At 38.1% G+C, this 18,747-nt stretch overlaps 1 protein-coding gene across 1 annotated transcript in view; it reads left to right on the top strand.

Moving 5' to 3' along the window:
* Positions 1-18,747, top strand: part of LOC137176786 (A disintegrin and metalloproteinase with thrombospondin motifs 7) — a 91,930-nt gene extending 73,183 nt beyond the window's left edge. Inside the window, exons 23-24 of the mRNA XM_067582754.1 lie at positions 1,583-1,745; positions 16,868-18,747. Of these exons, the coding sequence (XP_067438855.1) occupies positions 1,583-1,745; positions 16,868-17,013 (309 nt within the window). The 3' untranslated portion in view covers positions 17,014-18,747. The remainder of the gene's footprint in view (positions 1-1,582; positions 1,746-16,867) is intronic.

Raw genomic sequence — 18,747 nt, 5'->3', positions numbered from 1 at the left:
TTATTGTCAACAAATCTCATGCGTAGAGCCAAACCAATAATGAATTGATCCTGCTTACAAGTATTGTGTGTATCCAGAGCCTTACATATATTGTATTCCTCTGTGACGCAGACCTCCGTTGTTGCCCAAAAACTATTAAAAACACATCAGTGAGTCACACTGCTGCACTGGATGACATTTTCCTTCACCCTGACGACTACTGTTACAGTAGTTTGTTCAGAAACTACTTCAATAATACAGCATTCACATTAGTAACACAACAAGATATTGAGGCATTGTAAATAGGACTGCATTCCCTTACATGCGCAGTGGTGTTTGACGTACAAGAAAGCTCTCTCCTGAGACCGAAAATGTGGTAATTGTTATTAGTCTTTTAGAACGTGTCAACCAGTGCAGCTGTGTGGTTCATTGACATGTTTTTAATATTTTTTGGACAACAACAATACAATATATCAGGCTTTGGATACACACAAAATTCTTATTAGGATGAATTCTTTGTTGGTTTGGCTCTGCATTGTTGACAATAAGAAAATCACCAGCCGAAGCTGATGATTTGTTTAACTCCAGAAAAAAAGGGATGACGAACAGACTGGTCAAATGAATTGGGAGTAATCAAAGCAAGAGAGGGAAATATATTGACTTGACCTGGAATAATGGCAGAATGTGGAATAAACTTTTGGGGTGAACATTGGGTGAAAGACTATGGACAAATCAATGACCTAGTTCTGGATCAGCAGCAGAAAATGGATGGATAGACTCTGGGGAAATACACACGTGTGTCAGGAGTGTAAAGGCAATATACCCTTTCAATTTGTTTCCCCTGCAACCTCATTATTCACCTTTTGTGTCTAAATTTAGTATTGATGACTCTTAATTGATTGACAGTAGAAATCCTACACATCCCAAAGTATTTTTACCTCCGTCACATCAAGTTAGTGGAGGTAGTGTATCAAAATGCACAGATGATAACATATTACTCAACTGTGGGTAGCATTTTTAACTTATAAAATTCATATTATCGCTTACGAGTGTGGTTAATACACAGTCAAAGAGTTGCTGTCCTCATTCATGTCTCTTAATAACCCGACTCACACACTTTCCATTATGACTGCTTCCCCAATTTCAATTCCTTTTATCATCCCTCCACGTGGCTCCTGTCCATACGCAGGCACACAGACAGGTCTTTTGATACAGAGTCATTTTAATCCATGAACCACATCAGCAGTGGCAAAGCAACCCCCCAGAGTCTAAAAGTCTTTAATCTGCACACAGTCGAGGAAAAAACGTGTCTGCAGCATCCTTTATATTATTATTTATTTATATACTGAGGACATGTGAACACAAGCACAATGTAATGCTTATAATAGCCAATGATGGACAAAAATTCAATCATATCATAATAGACCAATAGAGTTAGGAAATAAATCTGACTCTACAATCTACAGATGATAAGACTGGATGGGAATTCATGACATGAAAGACCACACCAGTATTATTGCATGTTTAGCATCATGGTAACATTCATTAAAGTATGTTGTTTGCCAAACGTTTTAAAAAAAACTTGGTAAAATTCTCCCTGCAGTGTTCAGCCTCTTGTGGTGGCGGAGTGCAGCGTCGACTCATCAAGTGCGTTAACACAAAGGCTGAGACAGAAGAAGAAGTGGATCAAGCTCAGTGCGACCATGAGCCGCAGCCGGAGAACACGCAGAAGTGTAATTTACAAGAGTGCGAGATCGCCCCCTCTGGTGAGTAAATGGTGATGTAAATTAGATGTACTGTAAATGCAATAAAAGCTTTGTGAAGAGTAATTTATCAAACGAGAGCATAATATACAACGACAGATGTTTTTTTCTCATCACATGATATATATCGTCATATCACACAGCCCTAGGTGCAAGTGAGTTGAAGGGGGTGTGTGGAGGACATGAGAGACATGAGCAGTGATTTGTGTTTAAACTCGTTCTTCTTCTTTGAATCATAACTCAGTCAAATCTGATGAGACAGACATGATACACATATTTTTTTTGATTCAATGTGACTTAAACTTCCCAATGATATCATATCATAATCTCTGATGTGTATTGAAAATGAATATCCACAGATCTGCTTAGAAATCATAGAAAAAAGACAATTCCCCTAACTCCAGAATGTGCCTGAGAATCATTAGGTTTTAGGTTTTTGTTCGTATAAAAGTATTTAATTAACAGTCGTTGGTATATCAATGGGTACACTGCAAACAGGAGCTGAAAATAGCTAAATGGAATGTTGACAGTTTGCCCAAATGTAAACAAATGTAGGCGGAAGAAACAGGGCTCAAGTTGTCGTCCACAGCTAACTCACTGAATCCACATCACTGTCATACTTCCTGTTTACATCCCCCAAATTATGGGAACTGAATTTCCAAAACTGAGATCATGATTATTCTCCAATCTGAAGTAAACAAAGAGAGCATAATAATAGGAGTGACAAAATCCATTAATATTAGCTTTTTTGGTGTGTTGCACTATCAGTATTTTTATAGCATTACATATGCTCGAAATCGTTTTCTGAAACAGTGACACTCTTCGCTATCTATTCATATATAAATATTTGCCTCTGTGTTGAAAACCAGTGGACAAACAGACTAAAAACTCACAAATGATCACAATTTGAAATTGCGCCATGGTTGATGGCAGATGAGGGGAGGCCCACAACGTCAGACTTTGAAAACCCATGATGTGAACACAGCATTACTACTGTTAAAATACATGTTTTTACATTTTGTTTCATTTTGCATTTCAATCAGCTTTCAGTTTATGTAATATGGTTTTTAGATATATGGTTAAATAGTAATATAACTTGGTTTAAGGGTATACAGTAGGATTACTCAGCTATTCCTCTATTTGTCTATAAAGTATTCAACTAATAAAATCAAGCAGTTACTGAGCATTTTGTTATAATGTGATTATCATGTTAGCAGAGGGCAGCTAAGGACAGTGTGTCTAGCTGGGGGTTCAGTTTAAAAGAATACGTTCACAAGACTGTTACTGTTTTCCAAACTCATGTTGTGAAGCTGGATAGATTTGTATTTTGCTGCTGGCAGCATCAGCAGCTGTTTTGACTGAACTTTAAAATTGCAAATAATTGTTTCCCAACATGCACTGTCCAGCCTGAAGGAACAATAACAACTTAGCTTTATTTAAGCCACATGCCAAAATTACCTTGCAGGCACACATTCTGTAAGTGCCTGTGAATCTATTGTGCTTGACTCTTGTCACCTCAGCAACTATTAACTGTACACTCTGCAGCTAAAGCTTAACCATCATACTGTACATTTTAATGTTTATTACTGATAATAAAGAATCTCAGTATTGTGATTTATTTTGTTGGACATCTGGGGCATTTGAAGCCTCCAGTGCACATACATTGAGTACAGACGTTACAGTGAAGTAGGAGACATCTTGTGTCCAGCAGTTAAACTTCTGAAATGAAAAATATTTGCATATTCATAGATTCTGGATTTTTAATGAGGGAGGAGGAGTAGATGTCATTTTAAGGATTTTAAAGTGGTGATTATACTTTCTTTGTGAAAAACCATATTGGACACACATTATTTTCCCAAGCAGAGCATTTATATATATTTTAATACATGTCTGGAGGGGATCTTTAAGAGTCAATATTGTCATCAACTATTTAACCTCAAACCTTAATCGGTGAGAAAAAATGGAAGAAAGACCACAAAGAGCAACAGTGGACGGATCTTACAAGTAACTGTAGCATGAACCTCACTTGACTTGCAAATGTAGAGAAACGTCCTCCACTCTTCCTAGTAGTATTTGTCCTCCCTCATGGCAGGGTTTACAGCTCTAATGAGTCAGGTTGCGTTTCTCCAATAGTTGATTTTGGTTCAACTTTCTTGCCGCAGGCCACTTTGGCACCCCTGCGGCCCTCACTCCCGCAGCCTAAACCCACTAACCCCGTTCAAATGAACAGGAGGACTGGCGTTTTCACCCGTGCTTTAATTGATTTGTCTTTATTGTGTCTGACATGCAGTAAGTGTGCCGATCATTTATCTCATTGTTTATTATTACCATACCCCAGGAAATGGTTTGAAGTCTGAGATCAGTGTTTGGATTTTCTTTACAGCTGCGTGTTATGAGTTTGACTGCAATGATGGAAAAGATGGACCCTCATGTCAAGTAATTGCAGCAGGACTTTCATTAAAGGGCATCTGTGCAATTGACACAAGACAAAAAGGCTTGACCTTAAAGCAATAAGTTGAGGGTAAAATTTCCATTTCCGTTGATACTGGCTGTGGTCAGGGCTGCTCACAGTGGAGTTGATTGGACAGTGACTGTAAACATGCACATCAATGGGAATATTGAGGGGGAAATGTCAAACTGGAGCAATTACCAAGACCTTTAACATGAATTGGAGTTGTGATTCTTGAGAACTCCAACAAAAGATATTCAAAATCAACATGAGGAACAAAATACACAGAAGTGCATAGATGAGGGAAGTTCACATAGCAGCCTCAGTATCTGACTGATTTGATTACATCTGTACAATCACAAAGAGAAGCGATAAAGACAAAATGACTTCAAGAATTTATGATTTTTTCAGATATTATAGGAGTGACTTAGGAGTGCAGAAAAGCTGCAGCTCATTATCAGCAGGACTTCTCCATTGTTTTGTATAATAATTATGTGCATACAGTACATTTATTTTAAGGCTAATTAAAATTAAACCACCTGATGGCACCAGCTCTATTGGCTTTATGAAGCACTGTGCCTTGCCATACTTGGTTGTCAACAGCAGCATTGATATCACTGGGAATCCACCAGCTCTTCCACTAATGATACCGCACCACAAGACCAGTGGAAAGGCTGACAACAGTAGCCTCAAAGGTCTTCTTTGTTAACCAGGCATGCCGAAGAGTTGGAACCTTATAGGAAAAAAAGAACTTGGAGTAGATTAAGACATTTGCAATCAAAGCAACTATTCACAGCAGGAAGACTATAGGCTGCATGTCTTCTTTTGCTTGTACCACATCATTCGTGGCTTAACATTTTCATCTTTGGCTTTTAATTGTGTTGGACTCTGTCACACTGTATCCCAAACTTTTTCACCTGCATGAGATCTAATCTTGTATCTGTCTTTGATGGCTATGTCTCTTTGAAAATGATTACTAGAAAAGGTTCATTTTTGTACTGGAGCTGTATTTTTGTCCCAGTTGATGTTAGTAATGTCAGGGCACAGGACATCTGCAGAGAAGAGTGGGTTTCAGCTGCTTTTTTATCTTTGTTCAGTTTTGCAACATAAAACGTTTACTGTACATCGGTAGAAGTTTTTCTGTGCGGATTGAGGAGCTTATTCCATAAACAAAATCATAATACATGATAAATAATATTCTCCAGCTTTATATGTGTTCCTTTTGCAATACAACAAACATAATTTGCACACAACAGGCCACAGGCCACAACAGTTCAATGGCATTTATGTTTTATATCGAATATGAAATCACTGTGTTCCTCAGAGGGCAGCCTGTCAGAAACTGAAAGCCGGCTTTGGTGACATTTTGAAGGCATGGAGGGATAAAAGTGTTATCGAAAATATTTGAGGCGTGTGATAACGTGGCGGCTGCAAACAGCTGGCCACGTTAGTGCTGTGTGTGACCCCCCCATCTCAGTTAATGTGTTGTCTGTGCTTCCCAGCTGATACCATTGAAACAACAAGGAAATCAGATGGTTGCAAATGGGTTTTTTTTGGTTCCCCCCTGATGTCAAATAAAGCGTGGGAAGTTTTCAGGCATAACACACACAGATAGTAACTTGTGTTGTCACCCTCACAGTCTCTGGGTCTTCCTTACAAAACGTGAAATTCATGTTTTCACATGTGAAATGTCTGAAATCACGTGTGTGGACGTGATAAATTCATGTGTGCTTTTTTTTTTTTTTGTGAATTTCTGGCAAAAATCCACAGATTAAAAACAAGCAGACTAAATCCAAAAGGGTAAATTTAATTAAATGAAGATAGTGTATATGGGAATAAAATGATCACCATGATTTTATGATGGTGTGAAAAATTTAATTAAATTAAACTGAAAATAAAGTGAATTTAAGGGCGTGTAAGTCTGAGTAATACCTACATTGATGCAGAGCAGTAGTATAAAAAGCAGAAGTTTAATCAGTGTCATCATCAGCGTGTGACGTTCCTTGTGGTATGGCCTGCTGCCTCAAAGGAGAGCATTCAACCCCTAGATGAGGGACATCTGCAGGAAATATGTAAATGCAGAAATATATAAAACGGTATCTTTGCAAGGGAACGTCAAAATAGAGCAAACCCATCAAACAGCTACACAGTGCACAGCCTGACATTTGATGCCTGGTTGATTTTTAAAAAAGTGAAGATCTGATTATACATATATGTTTAAGCAATATAACATATGCATTATACATTATGTTGGGTATCTGAGAGGGATAAATATATGTATGTCTTGATAATAATAACTTTTTGCTTTGGGTTTGAATGAATTAAATTTTAACAATAAATAAAAATTCTATGAACACTAAGGCTAAGACCTTAATTTGTATTAAATTGTATCCATAAGTATGCATTTTCATGAATAGACTTTATGGGATATTTACAAATGTTCCATCATATTCAAATGTGTTGTTGCAGTTGCTGGCCAATTTTAGATGGATATATTTTTGTGCATTTCCCTCATTTGATATTCAAATTTTGTTTCCACTTGAGGCAAACGGTTGTGTTCAGTAAAATATAATATGGATAAATAAAGTAAGGTTTTTACATGTCTGCATATGCACCAACAGTTAGAGCACAACAGCTGAAATCCACTGGTCGAAGCTACACACATGAAATTTCTGTCTCTTCATGTAATCCCGGACTGACTCGATGATGTTGAAGTCGGGGGTTTTGTTGGGGTCATATCATCTGTTGCAGGATGCCTTGTTCTTCCTGCCGATGAAGAAAGTTATTTATGACCCTGGCTGTATGTTTGGAGTCATTGTCATGCTGCAGAGTATATTTTGGACTGATCAGATGCCTTCCTGATGGTATTGCATTATGGATAAGAATCTAAACATCTAAAGTGCCTAAAACTTTAGCACAGCACATGTCTCTAGATGATGGCAGTCTGCACCTGCAGTAACTAATTTAACTAAAATATTGCCCATGACATTAAGACATTGTATAAGTTTATAGTGAAGGATAACCATTGAAATAAACCATTGAAGCGATAGACAATGGTATTTATAAAACGTGAAATATTAGCCAAATAGATGTATTTTCAAACTTCAGCTACAGTAAATTCACCATTCAATTTGTACAAATGTAAAACCCTCCACTGAAACATCAATTTCATTTAATTTGCTGCAGAGTGACCTATACATATTCTGAAACTCAAGGATATATTACAGCCTTCGGTGAAGAATTATACCAGTTATATCTGACCTTGCATTCTGTTTGGCATGCATTTTAATGAGTGGTTTCTTTTGATATATAGCAGCACTCCTGCTGCATCCATGTAAATATCACCCCACGCCACAGCGTGTGGGCAGATATTAATTCAGAACCATTCTGATGCTGCATTGGAATCGAGAGAAATCAAGACTAATCAGTCACAGATCAGGAACATCTCGTCAGATTAGAGACAAAGTGTGACGGAAATGTAAAGTGATGGAGCAGAGGGTCATTTTATCCCTCATATGAGATATATATAGTTGTAAACTTTCTCTACCAAGCAGTTTTCTTAATAGCTCGTCTATTTTTTTGTGGACAATGGTCAGGGAGGAATGTTTATCCGATCTGACTTGGGCAACTAGCCAATATCTTACATTTAATAAAAGTCTGGCCATGTGCCAATATACTATGTCCAACTGTGATATAATAACCAGCACTATACACCAGACGAATCGATGGCCAAGAATAATACTGGTCTTTGCTGTATATTTATACTTTTGTCAGATCCTGGAAGGCAAAAGCTGCTCCATGTAGCCTCCCATGAAACATGGAATGAAGCTGCGCACAGAAGCTGCAAACTAACTTATTCAGAGTGTGAAACTAGTGCTGTGACATGAGACATTTAAGACCACGTGTGCAGCTGTGTGAACTCTAAAGAGATTTCCATATTGTATGCCTGCTAATATATCTGGGCTGCAGTTTATTAATATCCCACTAGGAAAGTAAGGTTGGTATTTGTAGCAGTAGGAGGATAAGACTGGCAGCAGACAAAGATGGAGTTGATGTGAGTTCATGCTTCACATGGACTGAACACATGCTTTTGAAGCAAAGGACACATTTCTTAGGCAAAAAATGACGTATTTTATTTTATGATGTATTAGTCACATTTTCTTTAGTCATTCAATTATTGTCAATTAAGCTCTCTCACGTGTTCACTCTATTACAGGTCCAGTTAGGACCACAACTGCAGCAGAGTCACTGAACCCCCTGACCCTAAGCTTTGACCCCTGTAGAAATGTATATGTATTAATTTCAGTGTGCTGCGTGCCTCTGACTGTAGTACGTGAGCATGGCTCAGTGTTTCTTTGATTTAACTGTCAGTCTTGGTCACTGATCTCGCCCATACATCATAGCTCTAAGGTGCAGTTAGGTTTCGTCTTTTGAAACCGGTCAGCATTTTAACCAATACATCTGACTAAATAAAGGCTTTTAATAGACTCTCCTCGCTCTGCCTGAAAGAGCATCTGAAGAAGATTTTCTTTTCCGTGACCACATTTCATTTTTTGGTGGTTTTGGCCGGTTTGTCAGAGTCCACCACCTGAAATAGCTTAAATAAACCAGGAGAAAATGACTAGACAGTTCCCCAGGAAACAAACAAACAGTGCAGTATTCATTTTGACATTAACAAAAGTATTACCCAAAGAACATCTTAAATACTGTAAAACATCCGCCTCTGAGATGTGCACACAAAATGTTGAGAGTTGATTTTTTTTTTAATATTTAGTCACGTTGTGCACACTTTATGTCTTGCCTTCAAAAACATTATGTTTGGATTGTTTTCTTCTTATAGGTTTAATCCTGATTTCGGTAAAATGTGATTATCACAGTGCATTAAACTTGTAATTAAGAGAATCTAATATAACATATATATTTATGACATATTTTTAAAGAGTTTACAATTTTTTTCACATAATGTTACATCAAGATTTAGTAACAATGAAGCCCTGCTTGTATGGGGAAAAGAAAACCTCCAATAAGCCCTTTAAGTTGCTAAATGAAATAAATGTTGGGAAATGTCACACACAAGAGTATTCCTCTCTAGGGCTTGTAAGTGTGAAGTGTGAAATGTTTTTTGGGGCCTTTTACGCCTTTATTAGATTGCACCTGTATAGAGAGATGTAAAACAGGTCCCTATTCGGACTCAAACTGGGCATGTTGCAGTTCATGATTGGTGTCTTAAACTGGCATGTTGTCCACTAATCACAGGGATTGTGGTTCGATCCCCCGCTCTTCCTGTCCGCATATCGAAGTGTCCTTGGACAAGATACTGAACCCCAGATTGCTCATGATGGTCAGGCCAGCACCAAGCGCTATATGAATGTAGCCATCATCATTTAACTTCCAAGTCACGGATGTGCTCCAGCACCTGGAACAAAGCAAATCAATTAGTAATTAAACATGGAAAAAATGGAGTCGTTAAAGAAGTGAAATAATGACAACTTGGATTGTTAATAGTTCTGTATAGAATACAAAACATTTTATCTTCATCTGTAAAATAATGATGCGACTGGGTTTAGAAGAGGTCTCTGTCAATATTAATCTCAAGGTTGTTTTAGACTCCGCTCTGCCTTATGCACTGAGGTTCACTGGGGTTGTCTTCTTAGTGTGATCTTAGTGTCCTGAATTATGCATACATATATGCTACTTACATAAAATGTCCTTGCATTAAAGGAATGTAGAATTTAAAGTGTTGTAGCTCCAATGGAAATGTGATCTGGTGTGTGAGGCTCTTTCTGTTATCTTCAGGCCCACATTGTTTTTTTCTTTCTGTTTTAAAAAGACATTTTACAGACCATTTGTTATATATGACAACACTGTGACATATGTAAGCTATGATTTATAGTGACTTATCTTACATGGAAATTAAAAGTTTGCATTCAGTGTACATGTTGTCTGGGAAAGGCAGAAGGGAGAATGAGAGAAGGTCAAGTGGAATGACCTGCATTGAGTCTGAAGGTCTCTCAGAATACACAGATTCCCACAGCACAGAGTTACCGTTGGGACCTAATGAGCTACATTGTGTGGTTTTTGTTTGGTTGTAGATGTCTGGAACATTTTGATGAGAAGAAGTGATGCCACCATTGTGCTAATGGCACAGTTTCATAATATAAATAAAAGATTTACTAAGAATCTCATTAAAATTGATAAATTGTTTGTGTGTGTAATTGGTTAAAGCTTTAAAACTTCAGCTGGAACTATTTTCTTTAAAACTCAGTTGAAAAATACAGATGCCAAAATGTGTTATTAGTTAGATTTTTATTGGATGGTATTTAATCCTGCAAGCAAAATTTTCTGTAAATGTTATTCATGTAAAGGCGGTAGTATATCCCAAAGTCTCCCTATATAAAGATTTGGTCTAAAGAATCATCAGATTTGAAGATAGTGAGTCTAGATTGGTGGTTTTAGCATTCAAAAATCCTGAATCTAACTATAACTTGCCATCACTGTGTGTAATAATGATTAAGGACAGGTTCAAACATCAGGAAAGTGAGTATGTGGGTTCACCTTCCACTTCATCTGAAGACCTAATCATTGAAAACATCTGTAAAGCCAGCCCACATGCAGCTCTGAAGGGACGCATATTTCACTGTAATGGTACACCATTTATCCATAAGCTCTTATCCAGCAGTATTCCAGTGAACTGGACCAAATATTACACCTCATAGATATGGAAACAGCAGCAATATGTCCACCTCCGTATATATCATATAAGGATATACATGACAGGAAGTACATATAAAAATGCTCTGTTTTCCATAATAATTATCTCTCACATGTTTCTTCCATGATCAATTACCTTATCAAAAACTCTTAAAATTACATTTACTCTTTCTGGCTCATTGAAAAACCCAGAATATACAAATATTGTTCAGTTCAAAAGTTTAACTGCTGGACACAAGATGTCTCCTACTGTTCATTTTCAATGTATGAGCACGGGAGGATCTAAGTTTCCACATCACACTTGTGTAAGTTGCATACTGGACCACTAGTAGTGATGTCAAAAATCATACTTGTACTTACACATTTTAAACTCATATTTAAGGTGATCTAAGAGAAACTTTCCCCCTTCAGCAGATACATGTGAAACCAGCTTTCTAGCATCAAACTCTGCACATACATCATTCTGCACAGTGAAACTTAAACAGCGAACTGAAGGAACAAGAAGAAAAACACTTTTTTTTTTTTTCTTACTGGAGGAAATCTTTAAGTCAGTCAGTCATTCAACAGCTCCTCACTCTGTTCCTCATTCAGTTCATTTATTGTCTGGCTCCTTCATTTAACTTGCTGTAATTAACCCTCTGTGACCCATTGATTATAAAAAAATAAATGCATAGCAACATCCACGTAAGAGACTGATGCATAGGATGAGGGTATGAATAGCGGCTGCCCATGAACTGTTCTCCCTTCTCTCACACCAACCAAGTATTAAAGTCTCATATAGTGAAAGAGAAACATGCTGCGGAAGTCCCACGTTCCACTGTCCCCTTTTGTTGTTTACTGTTTCTATATGGGGCATGCTGGAGTGTGGAGCTGAGGCAGGATGGGTGAATGGGTCAGTGATAGCAAATGGGGAGTATAGAAGAAGAGTAGCACACAGGAAATGCTATGTATTGAGTTGCAGCTGTGACCTTCGAACCCCACTGATGTCATGGAGTGACTCTGATTTGGGTGACATTGGAAATACAGCCCACTGTTTTTTGAGAATTGCTTTATACAAGAGAAGTAGATTCAGTAGTAGAGGATGTATAAGCCATGTTGAATGGTGCAGCCCTGGTTGGAGCACAGACTGAAGCAAGCAAACACTTCTGTTCAAAATAAAATATTATTGCCACCATAATGCCACCAATTACACTTTCGCTAGCTATCGTAAAAGATGTTGCTGTATTTCCATTACATTTGCTGTGAATAAGATGAATACTTTTGATTTTGATGAACTTCTGGTGTTTCCTATAGCACCAGTCTCAGGTCACATTACCAACTTTGTACACAAGATATCACAAAAAGTATTTGACTGGTTTCAATTTAGATGACAACTTGTGTTTTCTTGTAGTACTACCCATACGCTGACATTTGCTAGGATATCAAAAAAATGTATGAAGTGCAATTGATTTGGCTGAGCGCTTAAATGCTTCTCAAGGGGGAACTCCACCGATTTGAACACATCACAGTTTGTACAGCTCTTGGGGGTTACTACCAAAGATGTTTTATAACAGAAGAAGACGTTTTACAAGCTGCGCCAATGGTATGAAATGGTATACACTTCCTGTATCCGAAGTGGGCGCGGTGACCTCTCCCCCCCGTCTGAAAAATGCCATTTTAGTGCCAGAAATGTGAAAAATGTGTCCAGTATTTACTTTGGTGACTATGGGATGAAATCTGTGCTCACATTCTCTCATTGGAGCAAATAGACTCAGAACCCCCACTAGTCTCAGAAGGGCGGGGTAGTGGTGAAACCCACATGACACAGATACGGGAAATGATTCTAAGTGCACCGTCTCCTTTCTGAACTGTCTCTGGTACTACTGCAAATGTTAAAAAAAAGTGTTAATCTTGTTCTGGCCCTAGAGGGAGCTGTGTGAAATCTGATAAACTCTCTCAAGTGATGTCACTCAAGGCATAGTCGCTTTAGTGGTGTGGACTGAGAAAGAAGTGAGGTTAACAGACCTTTGTAGACCGCTCCTCATCTTTGCTTAAGGCTAGTGGTTCGAGGCTACATTAGCCCCTACAAGCATTAACACAACTGAGTCTGTACAGTTGAGTGAATCGATTTGAGTTGCTTTGTGGCTGATGTAGGGGCCAGTTTTTGAATGCATGGGGAATCTCAGGTTGTGTTCTCTGGTTTTTAGTAAAATGCTAAATCTGTTGAGTAATCTTTTAATGACGGTGCATATTGTTTGTGCCTGAAAGTAGAAACCAAGTTAGATTTGTACTTGTTCATATGCATTTGCAAAAGTAGCCTTTGCAGCTTGTGTGCAGAGCATGCCTCTCAAAAGCTGAAGCATTGCTGTACTTTCTGTACTTTCAAACTATATTATAACAACAAGATTTTTTAGACATAATAAGCATTTTTCTCCCAAATTGTTTTGTGGTATATCTCCTATATTGTGACATTGACAGTAGAGAGGAGGAGGGTGTAACAAATGTTCTAAGCTGCCAGGAACTGCCTGAACCTCTTAGTTGCTTAGTTACATAGTTTCTTCCCATGTTAAAGTATAAATGTATTTCTTGCCAAATGTTTGAACAAAATACAGTTATACAAACACCCTGAAGAAGGTTGTTTGTCCCGCTATGTGTGGGTTGTAACCCAGCTCTATTTTAACATGCACAAGTATTTTCTGTTTTTAAGAATTTCACCATGAAATAGCCAGCTGAATAAAGTCTTTATAACTTTTTGCCAGAAGATTGCCTTGAACTTTTCTATCTTTTTTTGAAGATAGTTATTTTCGAGTTCCTTTAAAAGAAAATCAGGACTACTAAAGGACTGAGTATTAACAAACTTTTTTTAAAAAAAAGTTTCATAAATATTACCATTTCACAGTAAAAATCCTTTATTTTTAATATTACTTAGAAACAGTCGACAGTTTGCTCTCAACATCAGCCATCTGCTGTCTGCAGTCACTCCGAGCTTTGGGACTCATGATTTACATACAAAAGCATTTTAATCTATTAACTCATCTAATCTGAAACTCATAATGTCACACTTCATATGCAGACTATGGTGATGATGGAGACACACATGAGGAAAGTTTCAACTTCATTTAAAGTACTTTCAGTTGGGGGTTGCAGCTCTCAGAGAACTCTGGGAAAAAATGTTTCTCTGCTAAAATGAATAGCTGTCGCTGGCATTGAAAAGCACACAACATTGCAATTTGCAGAAGCTTTCCAGCTGACCTATAATACTTAAATCGTCTTTTAAAGCCATCAGCCATTGCCTCCGCCTCTCAGAAACTAGGTTCCAACAGGAAAGTGTGGGTTTTTCTTGTGTTTTTCTTCCTTTTTTTTACCTTGAGAGTCACTCTGGAGTGCCTCTTGTGGGAAATTAAGCGGCAGGTGGTTAAACTAACTTTATTCCTGAAGGGCCTTTGAGTTCTAACCACATAACTGTTCTTATATGAGAAAAGCTAAATACAGTAAAATCAGGCTCTGAAATGGTGAGTGCCTGATAAAGTGAAATGCTTCAATATCAGCCCACTCTTAAAGTCACTGTCTGGCCTGGTTTTTCAATTTAATGCTTCTGATGTAACTGCTTTGACCTAAAAGAACAGGCAGCACATAGTCTTTGGTTGATGGATACAAGTCTGTGTTCACAAAAGTACAAATGCCATTTTTATTTTTTTATTTTTTATATTATAAGGGGTTGCCCTCTATCAGAATACACAGATTAAGGTGACAAAAAGCCCAGAAACTCCTATTTCACGTTAGATTTTAGTGCACCTTGGGTATAAATATGCTTGAACCACTAAAAATGTGCTCATTAAAAAAACTAATTTTGCGGTTGAAACCTGCTGTCACTCCATAATTGATTGACGGGCCTTTGCATATATGGGCTAAAACTACACAATTATTGCAATTAAATCTAAAGCAAAAGGTTAGTTTACATCAGGTAGTTAATAGTATAGAGAAAGACAAGAAAGGTATGACATATTCCGACCTTTATCCATTCAGGTACAGGTATTCCCCCCTTACTCCCCAATTAGTATGCATGCACTTGAATGACCTCATTAGTGTTGAAGGTTGTGTTTGATATATGCTGTTTGATTTTAATTACCCATGTTAGCAGCATAGCTCTAAGGCTGGAAATGTCAGACTGTCTGTCAGCTGGTCAATAGGTCCTCCACTTTTGTCCACACTGAAATATCTCAACAAGTATTGGATGGATTGCCATGAAAGTTTGTACAGACATTAATGGTCCCCACAGGATCAATCCTAATGACTTTGTTGATTCCTTGACTTTTCCTCTAGCGCCTGGCATGTGGTTTTGAATGAAATGTCTCACTGTTGGATGGATTGCCTCAAATTTGGTCCACACATTTAGGATAAAATTAAATAACTATGGTGGTCCACTGACTTTTTATTCAGCGCCACCATCAGGTTAAAATTTCAATTTCAAAGAGTTCACCTGACTCTGCAGTGCCCCTTTTTGTTTTGGTTTTCCAGCTCACAACTTTCCTGTTTTCACTTTCACCTCTCTCATATCATTATTTTCAGCCACACCAGGCAGCTGTTTTCAATGACAAAACTCTAAAAATTAACTGTACACTGCCTGTCTTGCACAGAACGGCAGACAAAGAAACTCTCTGCAGTAGCTGGTGAACATATTGGAACATTTAGCTGTTAAAGAGCCATTTATTTAGCTCAGGTGCTGGTAGAGACCAAAACATAGTTAAAAGGAGAGAGAATATTGGAGAAACAAAACTCCAAATGAATCCTAATGTTGCTCCATGTCAGCTGGATATGTAAACAGGCAATTGCTTGCCGACACGTCCACCATATCAACTTTTTAAGATAATAATGTGTCAATGTTGTGTTTACAACTTGTTTCCAGTGCCATGAGTGGCCAAAAAGCATGTATTGTAGGCTTAAAGAACTACTGCTGACATACATTTTCTATAATGGATATTGGTTTGGATTGTAATGGTTAAAATTGCGTTTACACAGCCTGTTCTGGTCCTGCCGGGTGACTTTAATATATTGTAATGCCACCATTCCATCATTCAAAGGATTTGTGTCAGTAATTCATTACATTCATTTACATCATAATCTTCTTGGAAGTATACAGATAATAATATGTTGTTTACATTTTCACAGCTTTAACTACAAATAACAGAGTGCACAGCCAATATTGTCTCCCACGCCACACTAATTTGACAGCGCTGTAGAAAACCCTTTTTCAATTTGACTTCAAGGAAAAGTATTTGCAGTAGCTTGCAAGATCACATGCGCTTGTAGTGACTGTTAATACTGATTTGATCTCTATATTTCTCTCAGGAAGCTCTTGTTTGTGTTTTTAAAACATGGGGGGATTTCTTGACAATGCTGCTCATCATCACAAGAGTTTTTCTGCATTAACTCTAATCAAGGTCAAAGTATATTTTGCTGCTCAAATCTGTAAATAGCAAATCAAAAATTAAATAAAATCCAATCCTATCCAATGACTAATTACTAATTAGCCTTTCTGCTGATCTTTTGTTTTCTCCCCATGAGCTGTGTACAGTTTTGTTAATTAGTTATTTTCATCCACTTGTTTTGTCAGTAATTTTAAACGAATGCACCAAAAAAACACAGAATAAAGACTCATTTCACCAGTTACGTTTGTTATTTCATCATCATCTACAAGCTCTAAAAAGAAAGAAATCCTCAGCAGATCTCTAAACATTATTTGTATCAAACTGAGAACAAAAGAGCATCAGCAGCATGTGTGGGATTAATTATATCTGTAACAACTGTTCAACTTAATGTCTGATGATTTTAAGAGGCTCACGGCCCAGACATCATGCCTGTGATTCATACTGAAATGATGTAACATGGTGTCGTATGCGCATAAGCTAGTCACATCAAACTAAATTAATGCAAATCAGTCAGTTTGTATGTAATCTCTCTCTCTCTTTCTCTGTCACCCGAACAGGAGCAGCTTGCGTCCGTGATCGACTCACGTTTCGTTTCTGTCAGACTCTTCGCTGGTTGGGTCGTTGCCACTTGCCCCACGTGCAAGCACAGTGCTGCAAAACCTGCAGCCAGCGTTCCCGCTCCAGCAGCACATCTCGCCGCTGAGGTACAACAAAGCAACCACTCCGGGGTCGATCCCAGGTGAACTGCCACGTGTGCCTCATCAACACAGCAGGCACCACTGATTTTGCCGCAGAGCGATGAAATATAAATCATTATTTTAAGTGAACAATGTGAACCCTTTCCTGATTTCTTCACCTCAACAGATTTATTATGAATCAGTCCTACTCCAAATCGCTGCATGGTTGTGCCAGTGAAATTATTATAAAGGGCTGAAATCCATTGGAAATATAACAAAGCGTAACCCTTCTGTTCTAAAAAATGGTGAGAATGTAAATATTTGTTTGCACTTTGTATATTGTAGTTTTGGACATTTTACGAATCCAGGTTTCATTGTAAAAGATACGGTGCTATCCTATCAATGTAGCTGGCTTACTATGGCATTATTACACATGTAGATAAACCACTCATTAACCTTTATGGTTGGTACAATGCTTTCATTTCATTTGACAGCAGCATAAACTGTACAGATTAAAATAGACAGGTATATAATTCATGGTTTTAGATATAATGTGGTACAATTGTTGTGAGGCAAAAAATAAGTGGTGCATAAATGCTTCATGTGACATTTATATATATAGTTGACTGTTTGCTAACCACCACCCCCATTAGTTACTGTTGCTATGGCCGTCACGATTTCTCTTCTAGCAAGGCAAATATGCAGTTCACAATTGTAATATGGCAGATTTACCACTCAAACATTTTTGAACAATGGGTCACTAATTTAAGACTGTTACTGCTGGTTTTGCCAAAAAAAAAAAAAAAAAAAAAAAAAACATAACCACAACAGAAGTTACCTCAGGGCACTTTTCACATAGAGCAGTTCTAAACCATACTCTTTAATTTACAGACCCAATGTTCCCCCCATGAGCAAGCACTTGGCGAGAACGGCAAGGAAAATCTCCCCATTAATGGGAAGAAACCTCAAGCAGAACCAGGCTCTAGGTGGGCAGCCATCCGTGTCAACTGGTTGGGTTGAGAAAGAAAGAGGGAGGGAGAGAAGAGAGAGAGAGACACAGAGAAGCACAGCAACAACAATAATAACAATAATAATAATGGAAATAAGACTAATAATAATTGTGGTAGCAGTGGGAAAAAAATACTACTAATAATAGTAGCAGTGGTGGGCGTCAAGTTGGACAGCAATCGGTCTGCAGACTATCTCCTCCGAGACGAGAAAGCACAAACCTCCTGGGAAGATGCCAAGTAACATACATTAATGGTGCATAATTGCGTACAGATGGAGAGGAGGAGAAAGGAGATGGGGGATGTCCCTTGGCAGTCTAGGCCTATAGCAACATAACTAAGGGCTGGGCCAGCCCTAACTATAAGCTTTATCAAAAAGGAAGGTTTTAAGCCTACTCTTAAACATAGAGAGGATGTCTGCCTCCCGGACCCAAACTGGAAGATGGTTCCACAGGAGAGGAGCCTGATAGCTGAAGGCTTTAACTCCCATTCTACTTTTGGAGACTCTATTCTGGGAGTGCAGTGTTCTAGTGGGATAATAGGGTACTATGAGCTCTTTAAGATATGATGGTGCCTGACTATTAAGAGCTTTGTAAGTGAGGAGAAAGACTTTAAATTCTATTCTGATGAGGATGTAATATCTCAGGTAACAAGTTCGGCTAGGTTTGCCAGAGTTCCCCCAAATCCAATAAAAAGCACGACCAAAACGCTAATGTTGTAACATCATCCAGACCAGCTCCCACACTGTGGATG

This window comes from Thunnus thynnus, chromosome 1, assembly GCF_963924715.1.
Source record: "Thunnus thynnus chromosome 1, fThuThy2.1, whole genome shotgun sequence".
Lineage (NCBI taxonomy): Eukaryota > Metazoa > Chordata > Actinopteri > Scombriformes > Scombridae > Thunnus > Thunnus thynnus.
The sequence above is the reverse complement of the archived record's forward strand: the minus strand, read 5'-3'. Positions and strand labels throughout refer to the sequence as shown.